The sequence below is a fragment of the Neodiprion pinetum genome, chromosome 4, assembly GCF_021155775.2.
Source record: "Neodiprion pinetum isolate iyNeoPine1 chromosome 4, iyNeoPine1.2, whole genome shotgun sequence".
Lineage (NCBI taxonomy): Eukaryota > Metazoa > Arthropoda > Insecta > Hymenoptera > Diprionidae > Neodiprion > Neodiprion pinetum.
In genome coordinates, this window is record NC_060235.2 from 27,354,777 (window position 1) to 27,382,658 (window position 27,882).

Below are 27,882 nucleotides of genomic sequence, written 5' to 3' on the forward strand. Positions count from 1 at the left end.
TTGAACTCTTGTAACCCTTTGGATACCTATCAATTTATCGGCTTTCTGTACTTGAGGGGTTAAAGATCATAATTTTGTCTCCGAACCGAAATGACGTCACCTATGCATGTATGTATGTTTCTTTATATACTCTGAATGAAAATCAAAATTCAATCGTAAATTTTCCGCACATTCAATGATCTGGGGCTTGAGTTGAGAGAACGTGTCTCACATGTGCCACGGATATCTTTAGACCGGTCACACGTCTGGTGCGCACAATCACGTGCTGCAGGATTTACGTGGGATTATCTCATCGCGTCGCGCCCAAAACGTGGTTTGATTATTTCAGGTAAGCTTTCAATTGCCGTGGAGCTACATCTGAGATCCGAGCTAAACATCCTACGTTCTAAGATATTTGGAGCATTCTGTATACAACCCACCGATTACAATAATTTTATTCTGATTTTTAATTACATTATTTGTTAGAAAATGAATGCTAAATTTTTTTGTCAACTTCGTAGCTTAAGTGGTTTTTGTAAAGTAAATTTTTCAAATCTGGCGGTTTTCATCGCTAATCGACGATACATTTCCTACTCGGAAAATTATGGATGTAAATTACTCGCTATACATCGTGCCCTTTTGATAAAATTACTACAAAAATGATTCAGAAAATTTAGAAGTTTTGAAATTTATAAATTAATTACAAATTCGAAAATGCAGTATTAAAAAAAGATGGATATCATTCGACCGACCATTTCGGTTATTTTTATGTTATATGAATTTGTCGCATTTTTCTCGAAAATGACAAATACCGTACGCGCAAAATAATTTTTATTCTCAATATCCAGATTTAATTTCGTTGTTATAAAAATGTTCCACATTTCGAGTACGCTTAAACATGAACAATTCGAGTCTTTGACGTCTGGAAGTTACATAGCCAGATATAAATATGTATGCATGTGTATCATCAAATTTGTCGAAATTCAAAAACAGATGTAACAAAATCTGTGTGAGATAAAAGTTTCGATGAAAAACCTGGCATTCAAACTTGTATCAAGGAATTCAATGAAATACGAGTAAGTCAGTAACACCATCGGCAGAGGTGATGTTGAGGGATAACACAGCGGTAAAAGCAAAATAAAAGTGCTTCTTTGATCATTTCTTTTTGAATGGAAGAAAAGGTAATAAGATGGTAATATTTAAGGAAGCTATTAGGCATATATTTAAGTTCCTATAATAAAAAAAGACGATTATCAACAAATATCAAAATATGGCGACACTGGAGCCATTCTCGCGACACATGCGATACGCAGTGTATAAACTGATGCAAATTTGAATCTGAAAAAAAAAAAATCACTCAATCTACGTATCAATAGCTACAGAAATACTGAATACTGAATACCCCTTGAGAAAAATTCAGCTGACCCAGGATGATATTCCGATTGTGAATAAAGAGTTTGTTAAAAACAAATGGACAAGTGACTACTCCGATCTAATTACGTTCAATGATTTTTCTTTAAAGCAAAACTGTGATGTGAGAATTCAGTCTTTCTGTATCTTACAAGCAGACAGTTCTAATATATCAAGTGTTAAATTGGTACGGAGTGCCCTATATGTAGAATTAAATAAACAATCATCGGTTGATGAACGCGCGAATTCAGCTGCTGTGAATAAGAGCGAGATGTATGCAGTAGCACGTACGTTTCCACCTCGGTTACTAATCAGAAGTTACATATGGTGTGAAAAATTTGAGTATTCGGAAATCCCATCCGATATTTCCGTAAAGAATTACAATCACCGGCTCGCCCGATTCAAGGTAAATATTGCAGCTGCATGCTGTGAATACAGGCTCCGTGCATATACAAAGTATCTTGTACATACATTTGATTCGTGTATATAATCACGTTACAACAGTTGTATAAACGTTGCTTTTTAGCGAATGGTTTGTGGGCCGGACGTCATGCTTGTTACTAAGAACGAATGTAAGGCTTAAAACCGCGGGTGTTTTACCGCAGATCTCGCGTGAAACTAAAAAAGTTGATAAACACCGGCCAGAACATTGCTATATACGTACCAAAAGCGGTGAAGAACTACGGAGAACCTTCGAGTGGAAGGGATGAATTTAGCGCGGTCGTAAACCTTGTTCATTACTTGTAAACCGCCACGAAACGCCATGTAGCGATGTCGCGACACCACCTCCTATGACCCATTGTCAGTATCATATTGTTAGAGCAAAAAATGACGGTAAATCCAGCGATATCAGTTTGTCGATTAACGCACTTTTCTCTCGGGACTTTTTTTCCACGCCTTTTATACAAGCGTACAGACTCAAAGCGGTTCCGTCTCTTACAAATAATTGGAAGACTGAAAAGGAGAGCATCATACAGTTAGCGTGGAATGTACGGAAAATAGTATTTTTTATTTATTTTTTTTTTTTAAGAGTTTTCAAGGATTTATATTATTCAGTTACAGCTATTGTTTGTATTTTTTGAACCAGACTCGATAGCAGGTTGTGCTCCAAGTTTAAGTTTAAATAATGATTCGTTGATAGCCGTCAGAAATTTTGTGCATTTATAGATATTTGATTTTTTAATTCTTCAATTTTTTTTTAAATACTCAACTCACATTTGTTCATCTAATTTCATCCGATTGAACACAGACTAAGTAAAATACAGATTCATTTTAGTGAATTTTTCTTTGGTCAGAAGGCGTATCAGAGTGCCGAGTTCATCAAATATGCCGTGTACATATATTACCAGATCTGTCTATTGCTCCTGACTCATGAGATGATTGAGCAGAACTAGAAAGTTCCTGCAGAGGAGTTTCCATTTAACTCAGACGTCAATAACTTTTTGTGCCTCGAATATATTTATAGAGAAGTCTTTTTTACGCAGGAATATGCTTCCCCATGTGCACATACTTGACGGTGTGACGCACACTCGGACGTGAGAACTGTGCGTGTATGGTCCCGTATCTCGTCTGCAGCTGCACGGGTGTACGTGCAGAAGGTCAGGCTTCATGGGTGGAAATAACTAAACGATGACGTTTCTAAATTCCCATACTGGGTCCTCCTGGCATTAGCCTGCATTTCGATGTCATTCTTGCGGGGATTTCCAGAAACGAGGAGGTATGTGCGACTCCAACACGATCATTGAAATATTGGGGGTGCGGTTTGACTTATTTTTTATTAGAGAATCATTTCCGAGGATCATACCGATTTCCTAAGTAGGTAGGTACTGTGGGCTCGATGTGCAATCTTGGATAACTACGATAAGACTCGGTGAAAAGATTGTATTCATATTAAAGTCCCATTAATTTCACTCGACAGATGACGGTCATGACGTTCCTCTTGAAGATGTGATTCGAAAAAGTCTTATGTAGGACACACGTATGCGGAGATAAGATAGAATTAAAGTAACCCTATTAACGAAACCAGTCTAGCTGGGTCAGCGCAAGAAATTTGAATGACTATTGAACACTATGTATAAAAAAAAAAAAAACATGATTCCAAACGCTGAATGATTTGCCGTAGTTTCAACTCTTATTCGTATTATTTCTGTAAAATTGATACCAGTGTTCTTGCCTGTGATGTGATTCTCGTCTCATTTGAATTACCACTCAAACGAGACCTTCCCCAATTTATTTAAATGGGGAAAACTTCGAATTCCAAAAGCAACCTTTTAAAATCAAAAATACTTAATGATTCAATTCGCAGAACGTATCGAAACTACAGTTGTAGACTGTTTAGTTCTATTCCCTACCGATTGCCCCTTCGTAAATAAGTATAAATGAATACTCTATTCAATTTTGGAATGACACGTGCGTCTCTTTAATTAGACGAAATCATGTCACACTGATAAAAGAGGTGATCTATGCGATGTCAAAGTCACTCATTATATTCAATTTGGAACACCGATGCTTCCGGGTTCTTATTTTGAAAATTTGAGACGCTTAGGGTCCGTTGTCAGTTCTAAAATTTTTGAGAGATCCGTAAGAAGACGTCGCGATCGTTATAAACTTATCACAAAACCTGTGAAATCGCTTTGAAGACATCAGCCTCTCCATATTTGAGTGTGGAGGCTGATTTAAGTTCATTTAGCGAGTCCTTTTTTTCATCTATCGTACTATTCTATTAGTAAACTAGGACAGACCCGAAAAACTGCGTATTAGAAAACGTGTGACTATTCCGGTCAGGAAATATCTGTCGAGCTGCCGTTGAGAGCAGTCACATTAACTACTCGTCCGTATGGGTTCCATCAATTGTATAATAGCTACGTCGTATTTCGAAACGAAAACTGCAGCACGGCTGCATGACTTTTATAGGTGAAAGGGCCCCACCGTCGGAATCAGTCTATATACAGGAAAAGAAAAATGAAATTTTGAAAAAACTATAGCAGTGTTATTTGCGTTAACGATAGCGAACATTCGTTAATAAAACAGTATCCGGACTTTTTAATAGAAATGAATCTGAACAAATTCTAATAACAGAACTTAAGAAACCAACAATTTGAGAAAGCATTTCGTAACTGAAACGTTCAAAATAATGAAACTTTGTTTTTTTTTCATTCCAATTCATTTAGGCTGATTTTCTTCGTCATAGAAATTTTCAGAGATCGCCTGATAAAAAATTTGGCAGTCAATAGTGAACAGACATCGTGTTATATAAGTATGGTGCAACGTATTACGTTCGTGAAGAATAAAATTTGCCCATTATAACTATACTGTAATGCTAGATTTTTTAAAAGTTTTTCGGACATTAAGATTTGCGAAGATCAGATGAGCGAAGAAAATGAGCCCGAAATAATTAAAATCAAATTAAAAGCACCAGAGATTAATAATTTTAAACCTTCTAAATTCTAAAACCTTTTCTCAAATTTTTGATATCTTAACTTGAGTTATTCGGATTTGCTTTGATCCATTTCCTTTTCTGGTAGCAAACTTGCGGCTGAGACAAAGACTTAAGCAAAGAAAAGTCTTGCAGAGTAGTATTTATTGCACGTACGTAAACAATTACGAGTCTTTATTCATGTAGTAGTTGAAAATAAATTTTTGTACATTTAATAATCGTCATTGAAAATTCCCGAGGCTGTGCGATAAGAAAGGAAAAACTATTCAGTTTGAATTAATTGACATTATTATTAACTGTTTTCTGATGAGAGGCAATTATCGTCGTATTAGCATAATCATATTATTATTTCTATAATTCTTCGAGAACTTGCAATATTCAAAGAAGAAAAGTAAACTATAGAAAGGAACGTGCCCGCTAAGTATATAAGGTATGCAGTATCTCTTGGAATGATGTTTCCTGATAAATTGATTTTTTGTTTCACCGCAAAAAAATGAGGCAACAAAATAAGATTTAATTTTTCCCAATGAGGCACAAATTTACGAGACCGAAAAAGCTGATTGTTTCAGATAGACATTGAAGTAAACCGCAAACCGCATTGACGTCAAGAGATTTTTGCTACGAATACGTCTCTTCTCATACAGGTGGGTTCGTATAATAACTGGCGAAACGTGTGTACACACACACACTTCCATTATAAAGTCTAATGAAAGTTGTATCATACCTGGCTAGAACCAGGAATCGATTATAGAAAGCGTTTTCCGAATGAAGTCCGAATGAAGTCCAGAAACATTAGACAATGAAAGCGTTTCGAGAGTAAGCAAAACAGTACATTGAGTTAGAACTGCGGAATGTGAGTGATTAATTTCAGTGAGTGTGAAGTTTGCAGCGTGAACTGCAAAGCTGGGCGTTGTAATCGCACGAGTCAGATATTGCCCATTCTCTCTTGTGACACAGGCTATTTTTTCCAACACCTGTGAAGGAAAGTTTGCTTTGAGAAGCAACGAACCCTGGCGTGTAATGCCGGGCATTTCAATTTCCAGTTGCGAACATGTGCCGACGTCGTTTTACCACACTGTTTAGAAATGGGGCACTTTACGCACGATCTAGAGGTTCCTTACTTTGAAGATCAAAATTTCCGAGCAGGTGTTGGAAAAAAATAATTATTCCAGTGAAAAACGTCATACTTTCGTGACCAATATACCTATTAGACTATTTTAAAATAGGGTGGTATTTATGTTCCTGGTACAAGGATTAAGCATCAATTTTGATCGTTCCAAAATATGGAATAAAGCCCCTTCTCACTCAAGCTTCGGCAAAATATTCAGACCGTATTCCGCAGGAGAAAAAAAATATTTACCAAGTATGAAACAGTCAAATACTACAGAATATATGGCTCGCGATTTTTTCTGGGAAAAGAGAAATGAAAAATGAAATAAAGTCTTTAACATACATGCGCTGCGTGTACACGAATAAAGATGGCGCATTAAATATGTAAATGTATAATGTGCGCGAAAATCGTGTGGCTCTTTTTTTAAACGGGTCTTGCACGCGATCTCTTTCACGTTATAAATTCAATAGGCATCTGAACGTAACTGCTTGCGGTAGATATTGGGGAATTGACTGTGCACAGAGCGCCGTATTTTTTCCCCACTCTGCAAGATATATGAAAGGTATATCATGTATAAAAAAAAAAAAAACGGTCGAGTATTCGTGGCGATATTAAATTGAAATTTATACTCAATGACTCGTTATTTCTTTCAATACTCATTTGTCGGGCTGTGGTACCAATCGAATAAGAGATAAAAGTCCAAGTACCAACGTCCCATTAGCCGTCGGTACGTGTCAATTGTTAAATAATGAAGGATATTTTGTAAGGGGTGATCAAGACTTCTCCCCAGCGTGATCAAACACCGTTGCACTCTTCATCATGAGAGAACCGATCGAATCACAGCTTGGCAATTCAAACTAGTTTTATATCTGATATTATGTAAATCTACGAATAGCGAGACAATATATAGTTGAAACGCGGTCAATTATATATATTGTAACGTTCTATGACGTTGCAAAAATTAATAATGATACGTGAGCTTATGTAATGAGACAAATTAAAGGCGCAAATAAAATTTTGTGAAAAAGCTTTAATAGCAGAGAACGTGTTTCTAGTTCAAAGTCTGAAACAAGATTGCTTTTACAGTGATGTTGGTTGACGCAGCAACCTTATTCTTTTTAAAGACACAAGAGGTTTATAAACTTCTTTTATCTATGATGACTACTAGATCATTAAAAGGGGGCAAGACGGGTGATTTCACCCTTTGTAACAATATATTACATTACGCAATATCACGCAAAAACCTTATAAACAATCAAAATAACAAAATGCAACCTATTGGAGGTCCTTCAAGAAGGCCTGAAAACGAAAAGTGGGCTTACATTCCATTTTAATAGGGAAATAAAACAAATCAAAGAAAAAAAAAACTAATGCATTATCGATCGACAAAAAAGAAAAACGCTCAGGTTAATTTATGAAGGTTGATTTTTTAAATTTCTCAGTGCACAAAAATTACGTACATATTCTTTCCTCTTATGAATCATTACAAAATCATCAAACTTGGGTGTCGATGATATTCTGGTTCGCGGTTTTTTTTTTTTTTTTTTGCTATCTCAAAGAATGAATCTACTTACACGCCTAATTTTTGATTGCCAAAACTGAACTGAATAAAAATGTTCAAAACGGAACTTTCAGATACAAATTCCGAACTACATATGAAATGCAACACATCAGCATGAAAATAAGAAATCCGATTTAAAACATTTAAAAAATCTTACTTTCACGCTAAGTTTGTGTAAGAATATTTTAATAAAATTCGATTTTCGGATTTTGAATCCTATAATACAACGTGCGGAATTCAATCGCGATGCTCGTCTATAAATAACGTATGTGACTTAGAGGAGAAATCCTTAAAATACGTCACAGGATACGTCATAGAGTACGTCGAAATGACGGCATATGCGCTCCCAAATTAGCACATCGTTGAGCATATAGTTGCGGACGTAGAAGCTCAGATGCAGATTCAGAATTATTTTATGGGGACATACACGCGTCTTTCGGACGTCTGCATGAGTTCTGCAAACGCTGGAATTTTCAATAGGGACGCTCAAACTGCTAAGTTTCATTATTTCTTCTCATTATAAATGGCGTGTTGCCTGGAGAGAAAATCTTTATTCCAGCACAGGAGCTTTAAGTCAATGCAGGGGTTTTATTGTGATAGCTTATCGTTTATTATCACAGTGAAACAACGGTACAAGTAATAAAGTTCAATATTGTTGGGTTAGGTAATATTTGTACACCCATTTTCTGGTTACATAATCTCGATAATCGTAAAACGAAACGGGTAAATAAAGAAACGCGTGATAAACTGATTTATCAGTCTATTCTACATGTACCGATAAAAAATCGTCCGTAGGATAAAGGGATTGTTGAAAAATGGTGTGACAAAACATTCACAAGGTGAAAAGTACCAAAGGGCAACTATGAAATATTTCAAAAGGATTGCCTGAAAAAGTTCATTTATATTAGCAAAACTAGATTTCAATACACTCCAAATAATGATTATTTAGTTTTTGTCTATGAAACAGGTAAAAATTAATTTCGAGGGTATGCTATATGTGCAAAAAAGGTGCCCTAAGCATTTATCAGTATACTACGTGTCTTGAAAACATCAAGTTCAATCACTTCACTGAAAGGAATTTTTAGTTCCGGTTACCGCTCAGTCCTTAACTATTTTTATTTTTTACCGTAATCGAAAAATATAGTTCTAGGTAGAAAATGAAAATTAGTTTTCTAGCTGTTACCGGAAAGTCTAGTATCCGTTACTATTCTTTCTCATTACGATCACTGTTACTAGATTTTCTTATAACTGTTGCGAAAATATAATGCTTGCGCAATAATAAATTGAAGTTAAAGCTTTATTTGACTAAAAAAGTAGAGTAAACCTCACGAACTGATTTTGCGTTGCAATTACCAAAAAAGGATCGACATTAGCGCAAAATGGTTACGTGTACCTTGTTTTTCGTAATTCCAACAATATTCAAACAGTTTTATTTAACGATACTTGTTTTACTGAATTTTTCCAGTTATTATAACAAATGAAATTTTTTTCAGTGTTACATCGTTATTTTAATGTATAACACAAGTGACGAAATTTCAGTATAAGGCCCCAGGATAGATTCTTTAGTGAAGAATTTTTTTTTCAATCATATCGGAGAACTGCCGCCTCGCTTCATACGGAAGGAGAATCCTTCAGTCCACGTCAGGTAGGAACACGTGTAAACGACCTCCATGCTCTGAAATTCCACACTCTTTGGTTTTGTACCGCCGTTGTGACGTTGTGCAAGAAACCAGTCGCCACTAACAGATTAATTGTTGAAATTCTAGTGCTAACAATTGCGTTGAACAAAATGCAGTAAATCATCGTGCATGTGTTTTTCAAGAGGTACGGCAATTTACAAACATGTGAAACTTTTTTTAAACGGAATTTTAGAGAAAGTTGTTGGAGTTAAAAAGATTAAACGTATCATCGTGAACAATGCATGGGAATTTAGGACGTATTTTATAGAGATTTTATTGACATATATTTTATACGTATAGGTACACTGATTCTGAGAAAAAGGTGCGATTATTTTGCCAGAGCGACTGAATCCGATGGCGCAATTATGAATAAGCATGATGAATCCGAAATTGAAATTCGGTTGAGGCGATGAAAAATTTATTTGCATAGAGAACAATTCCAACAAAGAGTTGTTGAGCTCTGAAAAATTAGTCGTTCTTAAAATGTTAATATTTACCTAAGATATTTAAATAATTTTACCTCGGTGCCTCGTTTTCATCCCTTGACGAAATCTTATCTTCACAAGCTGATTTGCTAATACGTCTTGAGAGGACTCTGTATTTTCATTTGTCCAGTATTTAAATTCATAACAACCAATCACGGTATTTTCTATAAAATTTATAAGTATAATTTCCTGCTCTGAAATTTTATTTCAATTACAATGGTCGATTTAGACGTGAAAAAGTGATTACTCGAGGAAATATTTCGACGATCACAAAGACAGCTGGTTGGTACGCAACCACATGCTCGCATTGATTTATAAAACACCCGTGGAAACGTATTTTTAAACTGCAAACCAAAATAAAACTGTGTGCTTTAAACGCCGATATTTTGCAGATGTTTGTACTAAATTTGAAATTGTGCAGATCATGCTCAACAACTCCGACAAACGGATTGAGAGGGCTTATTGTTAGCCCTAGTCGCGATGGCCAGAATATACGTATACCGGTGATAAACAAAATTGTAATTAGTTCATTATATATCACAAATATAATTTGTAGTAGAGGCGCCGATAAAATACAAGTTATATTTGTAATCTGTAATATTATACTCACAGGGTAAACCATAAAAAACGTACCAAATCTTACCGAATTCTAGGTATAATCAAAAATTTACACACCTATCCAATGATTAATCGTTTTTGAATTAAAGCCGGTTAAATTTGATAGATGTAAGTCACCATATTCAATCAGCCGTTTTGAATTTCATAATTCGAACGCTCAATTTGAAATCAGTGACCCTCAAAACCATAATGCGGATTTTATTCTTACAAAATTCGTCAACCTTGATATTTTCAGTACTTTATCTAGTGTTAGTGTTAGCAACAAGCCAACTGTGCACCACCGGCACTGTTCTACTTCAGTTTACAATTGCAAAACCACAGTTTTTACACGGCACCAACTCGAAAACGGCTTATAGTCGATAGGTGTTGATAAAAAAAATTCAATCATAGAGATAGACACGGTATCTGCTGGTAAGGTTTGGCACCTTTTCTATGCACGACGTATTCGCATATTAGTATCGAAAAAACATACAATTTGTAATTGAAATGAATAATTATAATTACAAATTGTAAGTTTGCAGTACCCAATACTGATTTATGTAACCTATTATCTTGTTACTGGTTGCTGAACAGATCTTGACCATAGTAACCCAGCGTTAACACCATTTGATCTGGAGATTGGCGAAATCTGGCAACCCAAGTTATCCAACAGTGCGATACATTTTACGCATCTGTAATTAGCCTGTGAGAAGTGCGAAACAACAGACTACCGATTAACGATGTGGCAAAAAGGAGGATTTCATCGCAAAATAACGGCCGCACAATTTTAGAAAACTGCAAATGCCTCGGTTGGTTTCATCGTTTTTGCGAAATGCACAGCGGCCTACGTGACGAAGAGTCACATAATTGCGAGCGGACTGTACGCGGGTTATAAGAGCTCCGAGACGAGTTATAGCCTCGGTGTCAGTCAGCTACATACCCTATATCCATTACTTGGTCGCTGCAACGGCGTACGCGCTGAAAATTTGTAAAAAGACCTGTTTCTACCAAGAATATAACGGGGAGGGTATCGTATGTACGGGGAAAATATTATTTTCTTGAATAATTATTCCCCTACGAAGACCTTACGTTAAATTAATTCATGCCAAATTCTATCAACTGTGCATTTCAAGGTACACATAAAAATCAAGCATTCTCTGCGAATTGTGTCAGATATTTAAATTAGATTGTTAGAAAAATGCCTTTGTTACGTTTACATACAAGAGGATTGTGCGATTAACTGTAGACCTCGATTACTTGTTTTCCCAATCCATAGAGCAATACAACCTTTCAATTAACCATTTTTCCAAACCTATATATCAATGACTGTTTTACTCGATTAATCGATAAAGCAGCCATTTCATTCAATCCATTTTTCGACTCTTTGAATCACCAAAATCTACGATTAATCAAATAGCTTTAATTTAGAGCAAGTATCCATTGGAGGATATAAATTGGAGAAAAAAATATTGTATAAAATTGATTTCACATGGAGAGACATGAAAAATAAATGGTAAATTGTGATACGAGTGCGGAAAGTGAGTGATTTCCGATGAGTGTGAAGTTTACGGCGTGAGCCGCAAATGCGAGTGTTGCAATCGCACGATAGTATAGTGTAAACAAAGTATGAGCCGAGGCGAACGCAGTAATCACACGAGTCAGATATAGCCCATTCGCATACGTATCACAGAGGAATTATTCCAACAGCCGTAGAGGAAAGTTTTATTTGCGAAGCAGCGAAGGTTTCACCGACAACGCGTACAATCGGGCTCAGGTAACTTACGCTCAATGATACAGTGTGGAAAATTGAGTTATTCGAAAGCGTGCACGCACCAAAGTAAGCCCTAGTGTGTAAAATGAAGCATTTCGGCAGTGCGCATGCCCAAGCCGCGAACGTTGTTTTACCGCACTGTTTGTAAACGGAGGACGCTTTATCATGCATCCGTTAATACATTTATCACATATTTTCGTGAAAAATATCTGCATGTGAAATGTATCCCATCTTTATCTACTCATCCATTCCGCGTGCCAGTTACTCTAAGGAAGCCGAAGCATATGGTACTTAAAACTATCGTAATATAAAATACTCATTAAGGTGTAGGAGTGATATAATAGATACGTCTGTGCAGCCTAACATTATCTACATACATGCGCACATGCAAATAGCAATTGCACAAGATAACGAAATTTTATTAGCGGCGCTTGTAGTGCACGTATGCCTATGCTGATGTAAGTATTCATACGTAATGCATGTACGTAATGCGTCAAAGCTAAGTTATGTCAAACAAAGTTTCGCACGTATTCGTTATTGCTGCGGTGAGATTATTATTTACAGTTTGATAATGTTTAATCAATAATTGTTTCAAACATATTGCAATACGTTATGAAATATACGTATTATGCATATATTATATATATAATATAATGTACTTGATACAAGTACGGCAATTGACACGAGCACTGCGGGGTTTCATTAAACGAATTACCATAGTTAATCGTATGAATACTTTATACCTATAATAACGATAAAAGTTAGACGACAAAGTATCAACGACTTATCAGCTGTTGTTAATAATCATTACTGGCATTACTTATTAATTTTTCATGTCGTTTATCAGAACCAAATGTAGGCCGATCACATAAATGCGAATGCTTTTCAGCAAAAGATCCTGTTGAAGAACTTTTATTCTTATTCCTGCTTTACGAGAATTGATAGTTTCATATGACTAACATTTGAGTCGATTGTGATCGATTTACGTAAATTGTGGTCAATTTTTGTAGGCTTCGTTGGTCTGTCTTTGTTTTGCATTTAAACAGGATGAGGTTAAATTGATAAGTAAACAACGCGCGAATATCGCTGTGGACCGTGAAGAGCGTAAATTGACATTGTTGTAATTGACGGTTTCATGATAATGAGTCAAAAATGACGTTTGCATGTGATATGCTAACGTCGCTGTAGCAGTTCCTGACCTGGTTAAGGAGGAATCGGCCGGACCGTCTGAATAAAAAGTTAGGAAAAGAGAAAGAACCATTCACAGCAAACGCGAATAATACAAGCTAAATGAATATCAACAATCTGAGAAAATATTTTATAGTCAATTAATGTTAATTGAAAATGATTAAACTCTGCTCCTTTCGATCAGAGTCGAATATTTTTATGCTCATTTTAATCGCTGGCCAAATCCTGACAAACTGTCTGAAAAACAACCAAGAAATCACACATCGTAGTATCTTCGTAACTCTCAAATTTAATTGTTGACGAATATTTGTTCCATCGTCTTTGCATAATTTTATTTTTAATTACTCTGGATAAAACAATTTGTAAAATCTTTTTCAGGCGATCGCTGGAGATATCTATAGTGGACAAAATAAGATTAGAAACATTGGAATCGGATTAAAAACACTAAAATTTAATTATTTCGAACGTTCTAATCATAAAACCTTCGTCTGCTTCATGAAAGAATGATGCCAGAAAACGTATTCGTGTAATTAGCGATAATTCATACATACACAAAAACTCATTTCTTGGTGTTATCTTCGCATGGAAACAAAAAGTTTTCGAATACGTTTGTTCGACATTGCAATTTGGCATCAGTGCTGCGTAGGCTTTGATAATAGTCAAAATAACTGCTATTTTACTCGATCGACTATCAATAAGACTGACTAAAGGATTCTCGTAACTTGTGCGGACTTATATTTTACGTAATGCAAAAAAAAAAAAAACGAGCATGGTTGCATCGTATCGATATGCAACCAATCTGGTTAGCAAGTCGCCGTAATTCTGACGAATATAAAATATGCGTGTATGATTTTATAAAATTTTTGTATTGCGATAACGCTGCATAAACAAAAATCTGGACCAGACTTTACTTTTACAAGTATTTTTTTAAGTATGTCACGGTTCTGCGTCTACAGATAAATGGAGTGTAAGTTATTACGAAGGAACGATTGCCCTGCCGATTTACAGATCCTGCCTGTCAATTAGTGTTACATTGGCTGGTGACACCAATCGTTGAACTTATCAGTGCCCCATTAGTTACAATTAAATAGCGTTTAAATTGAATTGCCAGTGCCTACGTGCAGAAACGTGCGAAGCTAATAAAACGAAATCATGCATGACACGTTACTCCTTTTGACCTTGATATTTCAGAAGGAACGTCGAGATGATCGCCATTTATTGGGTCATCACTCTTGCGGGTTTTCAGATCGGAATAGTACTCGCCCGCATAGTCATGAAACATAACGGGGAGTCCAAAATAGAAACAGATCTAAAAATATTGCGGTTTTTTCCTTCGATTTACGTATTGACATCTTGATTAATACGATTCCGCTAATTCAATTGGCATCAAGTACGTTAAACCATGGTTTGCAGGGAAAATACACGTCTAATAATACATGTTTGTAGATGTATTCATTCCCCGCGTAAATATAAATTTTCAGCTGTCGTAAACTAAACAAATTTTTTTATCTCTTGAGAGCCTAAATGAAAAAACTATACCGCTCCAATCGGTTGCTTGTTACAGACCTCGGTATAGTTTTCACGCGTTATTTCCATCGTACAAATAGATGTGGATCATTTTTTTACGGTTGATATTGAATTGCCTTTAATCAGGTGTTCTCCGGCGCGCGTTGACAGAGACGCATGGTATTACCAGCCATAGACTCATAGAGCTAGACAGCGTGGTCTGTGCACCGAGTTGAAGCCATAATTAGAAATTTAGAAGGAGAGAGAACAGCCGCAGTTCGGTAAATCCCTCATAACTTCCGCAATTATTTGAATTTCAATGTAAGATTTACACAGAACATTCTCAACACTACCGGCTTTCCGAAGATTGAAAACAAACCGATTTTCAAAAACACCTACTTCAAAGTAGCTGTTTAATTGTGTGTTTTCTTGCTGTTTGTACAGGTAAATCGAATGTGATTAAGTGAGGGGGCGGTTGACACGTTCAGATTTCTTCTTGAAGTTATGACCGGTGATTTTTGAGAAAAGGCTAGTATATAAACGAAAGAATTACAACCGAACAGAAATTTTTAAAAGTATCAGGATCAAGTTAATTTAGTTTTTACATTATGACGATATCCCTAATTGATCCGCTATTTCCCTTCAATGCAGCGTATTTTTGCAATTAAAAACGCGAGGGTACAGACAAAGTGCTGAATAGTATATTGTGTTACAATTGCGGAAAGTGAGCGATTTACGAGAAATATGAAGTTTGCGACGTAAGCTGAAAAGGCGAGTGCTGCGTTCACACAAATTCCAGTGCGAAGTTGACAGCACGAGACTAATGTAAATGCAATATGAGCCAAGGCGAGCGCTGCAATTACACGAGTTAACAAGCGACTTTAATATTCGGATACTTATTTCATTACCATAGCACGCTGCACAATGTTTTTATTTCTTGCAGAAAATATGCGTCAAAGAGTTGGCTGTTCCATGTGTTTTGATCCGAGTATTATTACGCGAGGACTATTCGTCATATTTTTAATATCTATTACTGTTCTACAAAGTATATTTCAGTCGACCTGAAATCGCAAGAATCAAATGTTTTGTCTGGTAAGAAGCAAGCTCATTTTTTACAAAAAGTTGACGAAAATCGAATCAAAATAAACGTTCAAAGTATAACGAATAGCCGCTCCATAATGATACTCGGTTGAGAATTCAGATATAGCTCGTTGTTTGACGGATAGTATCTAAAAGAAAATAAAACGGGGCATTTATGACAGATTTTATTTTTTATTTTATTGTGTAAAACCGGAAATATCTGTCCAATTTGATAAAACAATTGGAGATACATGTATAGTCTTTTTTCGAAAGTATGGGATTCAGAAAAAGAAATGTGTATTCACTTTTATCAATATCTTTTTTTTCCAGAGTTGTGTTAATATTGATTTCAAAAGTTCAATCGGTACGTTTTAAGAATTCGTAATTCGCTAACGAATTAAAGTGAAAACTTGAAAAAATCGTAAACTCTCCTTGGTAAGCAGGTTGAATGAAAAAAAAAATAGCAAAATAACAAATTTAATGATTCTAAGTTGTCGAATTTTAAACATAATACTCTATTCAGTCAACGGTGAAATTGAGCTCTATGAGTATCGAAAAGCACTGAATGGTAGCAAACTGACCTCTGAATCTCATCTGCATCCCATATGAGTATACGTGCAGTGTATATTTATTTAAAAATTCTGAATTATTGATGTGTTTTTGAAATTTCAACTCCATGGCCATGATCATACTGACGCGTAATTTAATTATATACACCATAGCGCACATTGAAATCAATTCTTATGGATTGCTATTTATTTTTCTATTAATTACAGACGAAGTATTAGATGATACATACCGATATAACGGGTATCGTATTTTTCCGGTAGAGACAGTCCTAAATATAGAAGCCTGAAATCAACTTATCATATGAGGTAAATTTCATATCTGCTTTTGTCTAGTATCACGTAAAACCGCAGCACATTTAAAAAATTAGGCTGACTTAGATAGAAATCTTGACTTGATTTGGATATCAGAGGATACACGGGTGAAGAACACGAATCGTTTTAATGAGAAAATGCTTACCGTAGGGTAAATTTATTTTTAAGTTTATACACAACGCACTACAGGAAATCACATTTCTTCAAAAACTATGTTAAATTTGAAATAATTGAAAATATAGCATGTAGAAATAAACTATGAATAATATTACCACAAGTACTTAACCGACGGTGTCTATAAGTTACAAAAATTAAATCATTAATCTTTAGCTTTGATCCATAATATTAGTTTCGCTCATGGTACTTCCTGTACAGTCCTTTTGTATCACCTCAAATAGTGGTTGCAGTTCTGCATTTGCCTTTATCTGAGCCACAAATTCGCTCAGAGAGGGATTCTTTTCTGAAATCGTGAAATATGAAATATATTATCCCTGTGATGGTTACGTCCAAAACTTTTGTGGCAGTACATATAATTGCATTAAATCTTTGTGATCCTAAATTTTCATTGGGTAAATTTAAAAGAACTTTTTGAAGTTGAATGTTTCAGGAAAGTCCTGAATGTGGAAAAATTTTTTTTATGCATCTCCATTACTAATATTATTCAATCATTCTATAGGAAACTTTACAATGTGTCAAGAAATTTAGTTGAACAGTTTATTGGTAAAACACAAAATGGTAGAAGTACTAAGAAAAATGAAGTTTATATCGTGCGTACACACGGGAAAATGGCTTCTGAAATGGCGAACGGCTGCGAAACAGGCTCAATCTTCGTAAATATAACCAATATAACAGAACCCAACAATAAAAAATTCAAGTATTTTACATTATCTTTACAAAGATTGAGCCTGTTTCGCAACCGGCCGGTGGTAGTGCTGCGCGCTGATTCGGCATTGCCAACATAACTGACCTGACGACAAAGTTAACCGTCTCAGAATAAATTTCCCCGTGTATACGTGTTTTCATTGTTATTAATATCATCTTTATAAATAAATATTGGTCACTCACAATTTTATCCATCATCAAAACCCAGGGATACTCATCTTCAACTTCTACAGTCAAAATAACTACTTACCAGCATCGGGTATTGTGTACAGCGCAGCAACTGCTCTCAATGCAGATCGCTTCAATTCGTCCTGTTTTTCGTACTCCTGCTTCACAGAGTTAGCTTTCACCTTCATCGTGCAGGTACTTTTCAAGGGTTCAACTAATCTTTCTAGCCCTGTAATGGTAAAGAATAAAAAGGTTAGCTTTTTTTAGTTGGATCAAAAAGATATCAAAATTGCAAAATAATTAGAATTTTGCCCTCGTATCGTCAATGTATAATTTTTAGACCTGCCCACAAATTTTAACTACACAGTGACTGCGAAATAGTATGTTGTGCCACAAGTACGAAAAGTAGGTGATTTCCGATGAGTGTGAAATTTGCAGCATGAGCCACACGAGTACTAGTGTGAATGCAGGACAATGCGAATGCTATAATTACATTAGTAAAATATTACTCAGCCGCAAGTGTGACACATGCTACTTTCCTCAATACCTGTGAAGGAAAGTTTCATTTCAGAAGCAACGAAGGTGACACTGACAGCGCATAAGTTTGTGATTAGGTAATTTACACTTAATGATACAAAGTGTAAAATTGAATTGTGTGAACTGTTCAACTGTGCGCACGCGTAAACGTTGTTCAACCGCATTGTCCAAATTGCGGTATTTTATGCACGCTTCGCAGGATTTAAAAATCAAACTTTCCGAGCAAGAGTTAGACAAAATTTGTTACTTACTCTGTAAGACAGCAGTGGGGCACAGCTGAGCGAGCCGTGCAGTCATGAGATACGTCAGCATCTTGATGTCATAGTGATCTCTCAGACCATTTTCAACGTGATTCAAGAATTCAAAGACGTCAAGTCGATCTAGACACGAATCGAGCAGTGTGTACATGCATTCAAATGCTGCCTTCCGCAAATCTAAGCCGTCATCTACAGTGTGCTTGAAAGGCCCCATCTCAACTTGTCTTATCAACTCTTTCTGAATTGAATAGAAAAGCATTATTGGATAGTTAATATCTCTAAATATTGGATTAATGATCATAGATCAAAAAGGATATGCCTAACTGATACAATCGAGTTCCTGATCAAGAATTGAAGCATCTTAGAATAACAAATATATTGAAAAACGAACAGCTACGAGTAGCCTCAGACAAAATATTATTCCATGTAAAATTAAACCTGCTGAGAGATTTTTGCACATGTGTATACCATGTTTAGGTCTGTTCACCAAAATATACGTTGGTTGGTTTTTCTAGTTTCAAGTTAAATATTATAGGATGTGAATATGAACGAAAATTGACAATAAGAGTCTCAGTCAACTTATTGTTTTGTTATTTACAAGACGCATGAAATTTGGACTTTTGTCTAAAATAATATTTCACCATGTATTTTGAACTGAATGGAATTAAGCACTTCTGCGCTACAGAAAGCTTACGTAGATTTTCGGTAAATACCTCATTTCAATGAAATGAAGAAAGTTAAAAAAAAATGGATGTCAAAGATTTCATAAAAAGCCGCAAACTTTTTTGAAAGGATATCCAGATTTTAAGTTACAGTGTTCTGAAAAATAGATGATTCATTGAAGTCCAATTTTTAACAAACTGATCGGTTGATTTGACATAGAATGTCGTGAAATATTCTTCGCGCGATTTTCGTTGAAATATACTAGAGGTCCATGTGCAACTTTGACGATAAATATCTCAAAAATCGCAAAAATAGGATAAGCGAAGCTGAAATATATGTCAATTCATTTGTATCCAAAATCCATAAGCGAAATTTGACCTCAATTCGTGGCAACTTCTGTGCTCTTTCACTGCATATGTTGGAGCATGACATAAAATCATTAATCAACCACGACTTGAATAATGCTATTCTGTACGCGAATTTCTATCGTATATAATATTGCATGCCAGTTTTTCAATCAAATACTTAAAATTTTCTCTGCTTGTAACAAATTTGTTAAACTGAAACTAGTTTGCCTTATCTTGTTATGAATATTTAAAAAAATAAAAGTAATTTAATACTGTTTCGAAATACAACATCTGTCCTTACTTTGATTTTTGTTTCAGCATAAAGCTGGGGCAGTACCATTTCAAGAAGATCACGAATCAGACTAGGCTTGTTGTGAGCTGCAGAATTGAAAGCTACGAGAGCTACTCTTCGAACATTCAAGTCTGGATCTTCCAACGCAACCAAGAAATGTCCCATGCATTGCTTCAGCATCGGGTCGATCTGCTGAGGCTGTTGGATAACAAAAATTATAGTAGCGTAATACCGTATTTATAGTCCTAATACGTACCTGATCCGAAATGGTAAATTTAACAGCAGTGACTGTCGTAGTACGCATTAAAGCTGATAACGATTTCAAAGATTCCTGTAATCTCGGTAACAAAGTGGCAGGGTCAATAAGAGTGAGTTTTCCAAGACATTCGGCTACCACATTGCGAGTTCCTTCCTCTGTACACTCGCAATGCCTATAGAGCAGCAACCAGATCGATGGCACAAAATTTTGGAGGTGAGATACACCAGACGGGCTCGCAGACTGACTTGTGATGATCTGTAATTATGCAGGAAAAGAAATTAGTTTAAGTATCGTTATATTATAATATGAAATAAACGATGATGAATTTTTAAATATGGATTTAAGCTATGTACCTCTTTCAAGGAGTGCAACAGGAGATACTGACGCTTGGGTTGCGCCTCAATCTCTTGGAGGATAAACGGAAGATATTCTGGAAGATTCCCGATAGCTATGTTGCCTAATGTGTAACTAGCAGCTGATTTGACTTCTTCAGAATGCGATGAGAATGAATTCAGTATTACGTGCTTGAGCGAATTGATTCTGCTCAGGTCTCTATAAAAGTATTATTCAACAATGCCCACGTTATTGATAGTTTGACCTTATTGTAACCAGAAAATCTGTTTTCACTAATGCCTTTTCAGATACTTAAGTGTGCTGTCAATGAATCTAGAAGAAGTGGTGTTTCTTCCAGGACCGTTCATTGAATGCAAGTCTAACACATTTTAAACGTGACTGAAATATGAGTGTTGGAAAAAAAAATCAAAAAATTAAAGGACTTTGTTTGATCTTAATATAAACTTGAAAATAGGATGTGATTTTGATCTTTAAAATTATTCTTTTATACCACACGAATTGAGGGAGTAGAGCATTGAATGTGAGTTAGTCAAAGCACTTCACATCTACTTTGGGTAAACTCTGAATTAATTTAAACATACACATGTCTGCCTATTTCTCCAATGACCAGCAATGCAAAGATGTGTTGTGAGTCACTGTGTGGATTTTGAACATCTTTTAAAAATTGTTCAACAACTCCTTGAGCCTCCTGATGCCATGTGATGGTCAGGGCTGCGGCACACTTTGCCAGAGAATGATATGCTTGCTTGTGCAGCACTGAAGTCTGAGGTTGGCTAACCAGCGCTATGAGCATTGACAAAAGTTCTCTGTAGCCTAAACCCGGGATACGTGCCTGAACCAGAGCTTGGAAGAATTCCAACAAGGAATTTAACGCCGCACCTGTATTGATCCATAATATTTATTTATAAGTGATGCCCTGTGAGACACGTCAAACCAATTTTACCTTGGAGAAGCGGAGATTTAACCAATCCAAGTATTTCTGGAAGTATATTATCTGACACCCTTGTCAGAGCAACAGGATGCAGCTTAGCAATGGAAGTCAGGAGAGTAAGTGTCAATTGCGCTATGTGCAGATCAGCTTCGTTTAGCAAGGGAGGCAATTCAGCTGTAACCTGGTGAGAGATAGTGAAAATTAGTTGTTGCAATATTTGATTGCTATTTCCAACCTTACTTAAAATGACAATGAAAGACAAGTTCAACTATAGCAATTAATTGGAGATTTCGACTTGCCTTGTCCAGGAGGTCCGTATGCATGGCGGCGCTATAATTACGTACTAAGGTATCCAGAAGAGATAAGGAGCACAACTTTAGCGCTCGCTGGTTTTTCCTCAAAAATGAACCAAGAATTGGGATTGCTTCCTCCTATTACACCAATAAGTAAACTGAACTTTAAAAGGGGGTATATCTATTGGAGTAGAAGGCTAGTAAAATTATTGAGGTAGTTTCGGAAATGTATTATTTGAAAGTACACAACTCGATTCCAAAAATGTACCCACTTTTTCACCCATTTACTCATATAGTTCAGCAATTTTTTGTATAGTGTAATAACTAGTACAATATCTTCATTGAAATTACCATCACAAATTACATCTGAGATAGAATTAACTTACATTTTCGCCTCAACAAATTTACTACATTTTTTTACACATAAATTTAAATTGAGTGATTCAAGTTTTGCTCAAACTATGTATTATTGATCTTTCACAGAAGTCAATTGAATGGAACTACAAAATGGAGTGATAAAACTATTTAAAAGAGACAAAAAACTTACAATAATGGGTTTCAGGTCTACTCTCAGTGGTGATGCAGCAACACAAGTTAGTGCTTTGACTGTTGTAAGACGTGTAATCTCATTGCGCAGTCTATCGAGAAAAATGGGCAAGCACACAGGCAATTCATGATGAAGAAAATCGCCGAGGTGTGCTACAATTTGCCCCATACATGCTATGGCGCGCTCTTTCACTTCTTGGTCTATATCTGATGTTTTAAGTCGAATCAGTGTAGAGAGATATAACTCATGAGAAATTGCTGCAAACTCAGGATTGCATGGCTTACCTTTAAAACGGAAACAAGACAATTGAGTAGAACTCATAATAAGACAAAATGAATTAAAGATGTTTTTACTTGCTTTTCTAGTCAAATACGAACAAAATCACATGCTGTAAAGTGATTATCTTTGGTAGTAAAACCCGTAATTGAGATTCAAGACTTACCATGGGGCCTGATGACCTGCACCAATTGCTGCAATACCAGCAAAGCTTCAGCTGTAATTTTGTAGAAAGAGTCGCTTACAGCTGCTATTATAGGTGGTGCCAAAACTGCCATGTGAGTATGAAAAACTTCAGCGTGGTGAGTTACCAGCAGAGTATGAATAAATGCTAAAGTGTCAATTTTCATGTTTGACGAAGAATTTTTATCGCCAAGAGAGTATTGTATACCAGGAATAAGTGCAGGGATATGATTCGTCAGAGCGCCAGGCAAGACCAGTACAAGTTCTTTGAGTAAGGAAAAACAATCTTGTCGAGTTTTAATGCTTTTCTCTTTCATCTGTCGGTGAACCGCTTTAACTATCAGTGGCACCTGCTGTTGAAGCAGTGAAAGCGGCCCTTCTTCCTCTTCCATAGAATCAGGATCAAGTGCTAAACCCGTGGTTGGCTTTGTTTGCTTCAATAATGCAATGTATGCATGAAAGATGTCAGACTTGACATTTTCTTCTCGCTCTGAAATACAGATCTGAACTTTACCTTCACATTGGATGCAGCACTGAATTATTCGGAATCAAGTATAATATTAACATGATACATTTGCTTGATTAAACAGCAATTGCGTTACTCCGGAACATTATGTTGACTGAAAATTAGTTAATATGGCAAACCCTTGTGAGAGTGATGTGCATTAACAGAATGTTCAGTGTCAATGCCACATTACATTCCCTGAAATTTCCTGATTTTCCAGGAAAAAATATTGATTTTATCCTAGAGCTCATTTTAACTATCCTTACCAAGGGAACTTACTTTTCTCACATAAATTCATTGAATTATACGCATAATATTTTTGTATTAACTTGAAATAGTCAAGACTTTATATTTCAACGAACATTTGACATTTTTACATGAAGATAATTCATGGTATATATTTATTTTCATGAAATAAAAGCATACGTAGCATTAAAGAGTGTGAACTAGTTTTAGTACTTGATTATTGAAAAAATTTTACATTTTTCATCAAATTAACACAAGCGCAAGTTCTAATTATAACATACGTACTTCTTTGTACGTCTTTGCTTTATACAGATGTAGTACATGATGGCTAGAATATTTGCTTTGGAGCTGTATCAATGAAAAAAATCAGTAAAATTCTGCTAACTAAGCCATTAAAACCCTGACATTTCTATCATTTTACCAGATTGTCTTAAATTCCTGGACATTTCCCGACTCTAGACACTTTGACGTTTGATGGGTGAGAAAAGGTGCAAAGCAGAAGCGAAATATATTCAGTTAAGACGTATTATGAACAAAGTTAACGCACCCTTGAATCTGGTGATAAGTGCTGGGGAAACAACTTTGTATAATTCAGGGAGCAATTCACGCCTGGTCGATACAACAGCCTCAAGACACTTTGCTGCCGCTCTGCGTACTTTCCAGCTCATATCATCATCATCTGAGTACTCATCTTCTCCGTCTTCTTCACCATCCTCCTCAGTTTCCATAACTACCCAATCTCCATCCGATTGTTCACTCAGATCATCATCATAATTATAATTTGGATCGTATGTTATATAAGACAAACAAATCTCGATGATCTGAAATTGGTTTTCAAGTTTTAACAAATCTGAGTTAACCACTTTGCAGTCATTTGATTAATTACAGTGTTTATAGACATGACAATGAATGTTTTATGGCATATTGAAAGTGATGGAAAATTAGCTGAAACTAAAATGAATATCTCTTCCTTTTCACAATAAAAAGGATTATTTTTCCCTATCCCGTTCAGTAAAATATTTATATCAGGATATTTGGTATATATAAAACGAAAGTTACACTTCTTTCATTGCCATTGCCATTTTGAAATCGTATTCATCTTAATTCTTTCCTGCTACTAGTCGTTAAATTCATCAAAAGCTGTTTAAGCATGAAAAATTCGACAGTAAATGAGTAAGGAATAGTGTTAATGCCCTGTGGATGCCAGAATTTTCTGAATATTTCATCCAATGAAGTTCCATGACTATTTCCTCGTTTATCGGCTCATGGATAAAGATAATTGACAAAAAATGAATTGTATTTGATTATTTCGCCTATCGTATTTGAACTACGATAGATCATGAGATTCAAAAATTCTTGAACACAGGGTCAGTTACTTCAACAAAATATTCTCTGTGCACATATATCGATGGTCATTGGTGATATCAAATATAAAAAAGACCTATAATACCTTGTTTATGTGTGGAGTAATCTCATTTGGACAGCGATATACAAAAGATTCGAATGCTTGGAGACAGTACTCTCTTAGTTCATCGTCATCCTCGTTACTGTACTGTACAATGAATGGCATCACTCTTTCGATTTGTTCTCCAAATCTGTGGCCTGCTTGACGGCTGTAACAATGCGAATACGTTGAAACATGGAAATTGCGTTATACATTAAATCTTTACCGAAAGGCACAGTAAAAAAAATGTATACTTTAGAATAGTGAAAATGTACTAACCAGATCGAGGCAATGCATTGTATGTAAGTTCGAATAACATTCTTAACTTTTTGAGATGTGAGTCCATCCAAAAGATGGTCCAAAAGTTTGTTATACAAATGATTGTTGCTCGATGTGACGAGGTGACTGAGAGCTACAATAGTACGCTTTCTTACAGCCTGTCGTGGAGAAGACAGCTGTGGTAACAGAGCTGCTAAAATTGTCGGATGAAAAGTTAGCAGGAGAGCTCCGAATCGAGATAACAAGTCTGCAAGGATGTCAAGAGCCTCGAGTTGTACAGGTACATCTTCTTGCTAAAATAAAGTTTGGAGTATTAAGCGGAACATATTTCAAAGAGACAATATTTCTGTACTTGGATTAGTCGAATCACTAATCCAATAATATTTTCACTACTATTTACCTTTTCAATAGCATTACTAAGGCGACCTGTGATCCTCTTGCAAACATTAGCTGCGAGTGCATTTGATCCTAACGGCAGCTCCGAAATAACGGTTTTTAAACCTATACTCGATATATCCCTGAGTTGTTCTTTATCAGATAACATATTGGCACAGAGAGCGTCGACAATTGTCTCCACTTGATATTCCTTCACTTTGTTGACCAAAGGACCCAAACTGAAAGTAAAGAAAATGTAAATTTCTACAAGATTTCTATTATTATTACAATCTACAGTTTTGACTTGATTTAATTTCAGTATCGCTTTATTTTCTCATTTAAACGTCTTCATGCCAAATTTCTATCAAATTGTGTCGGAATTAAACTATTGTAATTAAAATATCAATTTCGGTTGTTTCGTTATCTTATTAGTTGGTTGTGAATTATAATAATTTTATGTGAATTGAGATCGATTGAGTGGAATGGATTTTTATTCACTCCATGACTGATATTATCAAAGACATACCATTTAACGGCAAGATTTTGCACTTCTCCATTTTTATCCTCCAACAATCTGAGAAGCATTTTGACAACTTTTCGTTCTGATTCATCATCAAGTTTTATACTATCTTTTTGTAATTCAGTCATTAGATCGTTCGTTGCCATAAATCTAAAATCCTTGTCGCTGGATGTCATCTAAAACAAAAATTAATATAGACTTATATATTTCACAATAGGAAGCATCAATATCAATTGACCCGATATCGAAACGACCCATGACTTGACATATTACAATGTCACTCGTGTATAGTATAAAGAATCAAAACAATTCTAGATAAATAAATTTAATTATGTAAAATGCCTTATCAGGTATGAGACCCCTAAATGGATAATGTAAGAAAGTCATTCGGATTTTCAACAGTGAACAGACAATTAATTTGAGTTATATACATATCTTGTCTTGTGCACTAATAGAGTCAAAGAAATAAATTGTAAAATTCATTATGGATTACACAATATTTTAACTGGTTAAAGTTTACTGTTTTCATAAAGAACATTTTCCACCACAGCTTTCCCAGACTAATGTTTTAAGAGTATGACTAGAATCTTTAGCCTATAATGATCGATGATTGAGGTTTAATAAAGATAGTATGCTGGTATAAACTGTAATAGCCCAAGTAAAATATCGAGTTTCAGACAAATCCCCTGTTTTTACAATTCAGTGTGTGTACTTGATGTTCGAATTAAGTTCAAGTAGCAGCTATTCTTACGGCAAGGTTCGCAAGTGACCATTTGTTCGATTTCAGAGCCTAAAATGAAGATAAAATACCTTCAACCATACAACCAGTGGTTATTTGTGAATCTTCCTGTATTAATAACAACTATTCGAAGTCAGCTTAAAAATGAAGTGTGAAAGTCGACCAATAACCTTAAGTGGATTGAGAGAGTTCGTTGCTTCTTATCCAATGATGATATTTATTCATTAAAGAAATAGTTGAAATTTAATTCTGAAACGATTGAGTATTATAACGATATTTTTCAAAATTATTGACTCATAAGGTATTGGTCCTCTTTGTTTTGGAAAACTTGACGTACAGAGAATTAGAATAACATGTTTAAACAGGAAGTTTGATGTATATTATCTACGTAATGTAATAATTTATTAATGATAAAAGACGCAACTGATTTCACGAATTGCTCTGATAGCCTGGAAATAATAAATTCCAATGACTATAGCAAATGAATTAATAGGTTAAGTAACGAGAGTTTTATCTCCATTGCATGACAAGTTGATTTGGTTACTGGCGAATTATTGCATAAATTGTAACAAAAGTAGTTTATTATTTGTAGAAGTATATTCATGTATCACCTTTTCCAGCAAATTTGCTATTTGATACGAAACGCTAGCCATGGTAATGGGTAAAAATGTCCACAGCCGGCCGAATTATTGTTTATATCGCGGCACGGTACCGATAATGAAATGCAAGTATTGAAATAGTCAACTCGTGTGTTAAACCGTGCCGTCAAGACACAAGATTTATATTACTCTTAACTTTCCGTGGTGAGTCAAAAATCACCATAAAAAATATTTCTATTGAGATACCACGGTAAGCAACATTTCCACCCTCTGTACGAAGTACTGTGAAGTGCCGAAACGTGACGGTTAATACCACGGACGTAGGAAATGTTAATACTGAATACGTGTTCTAAAGCTCATCAGGCAGAACGTTGTAGTAAATAGACGGCCAGCTCGGAAGTGATTTTTTTTATGAGGCAACAAAGGGTTTGACCACAGACTTAATTTTGACTGTGAATCCGAATGTAGCTGACGCAACAGTCAGGGTTTGTAAGCTGCCCGC

General features: G+C 35.5%; 2 protein-coding genes across 2 annotated transcripts in view; one reads left to right on the plus strand and one right to left on the minus strand.

The window, feature by feature from the left end:
* The window catches only part of wap (DDB1 and CUL4 associated factor wap), a 46,923-nt gene extending 26,232 nt beyond the window's left edge, over positions 1 to 20,691 (plus strand). The window contains exon 4 of the mRNA XM_046619521.2: positions 19,857 to 20,691. The gene's annotated coding sequence lies outside the window, so the exon portion shown is untranslated. The remainder of the gene's footprint in view (positions 1 to 19,856) is intronic.
* Positions 16,817 to 27,736, minus strand: Cand1 (Cullin-associated and neddylation-dissociated 1). The gene is made up of 17 exons (XM_046619520.2): positions 27,393 to 27,736; positions 26,049 to 26,218; positions 25,548 to 25,761; positions 25,148 to 25,440; positions 24,875 to 25,037; positions 23,972 to 24,245; positions 22,657 to 23,163; positions 22,215 to 22,498; positions 21,674 to 21,805; positions 21,387 to 21,555; positions 21,025 to 21,322; positions 20,443 to 20,641; positions 20,087 to 20,344; positions 19,840 to 20,028; positions 18,523 to 18,766; positions 17,817 to 17,963; positions 16,817 to 17,144 (listed from the first exon to the last, which is right to left on the minus strand). Exons 1-17 carry the CDS (start codon positions 27,432 to 27,434, stop codon positions 17,011 to 17,013), a joined length of 3,717 nt encoding a protein of 1,238 aa, XP_046475476.1. The 5' UTR covers positions 27,435 to 27,736; the 3' UTR covers positions 16,817 to 17,010.
* Positions 27,737 to 27,882: the final 146 nt, after the last annotated feature.

What these genes read in the sequence shown, in the direction of transcription:
- Cand1 (XM_046619520.2), bottom strand. Translation starts at nt 27,434, where the DNA reads ATGGCTAGCGTTTCGTATCAAATAGCAAATTTGCTGGAAAAG. An exon ending in TTAGTAATGCTATTGAAAAG is followed by an intron (nt 25,441 to 25,547) that starts GTAAATAGTAGT and finishes ACTTTATTTTAG; the next exon opens with CAAGAAGATGTACCTGTACA. An exon ending in GGAGAAATAGGCAGACATGT is followed by an intron (nt 20,642 to 21,024) that starts GTATGTTTAAAT and finishes ATACTTTTATAG; the next exon opens with AGACCTGAGCAGAATCAATT.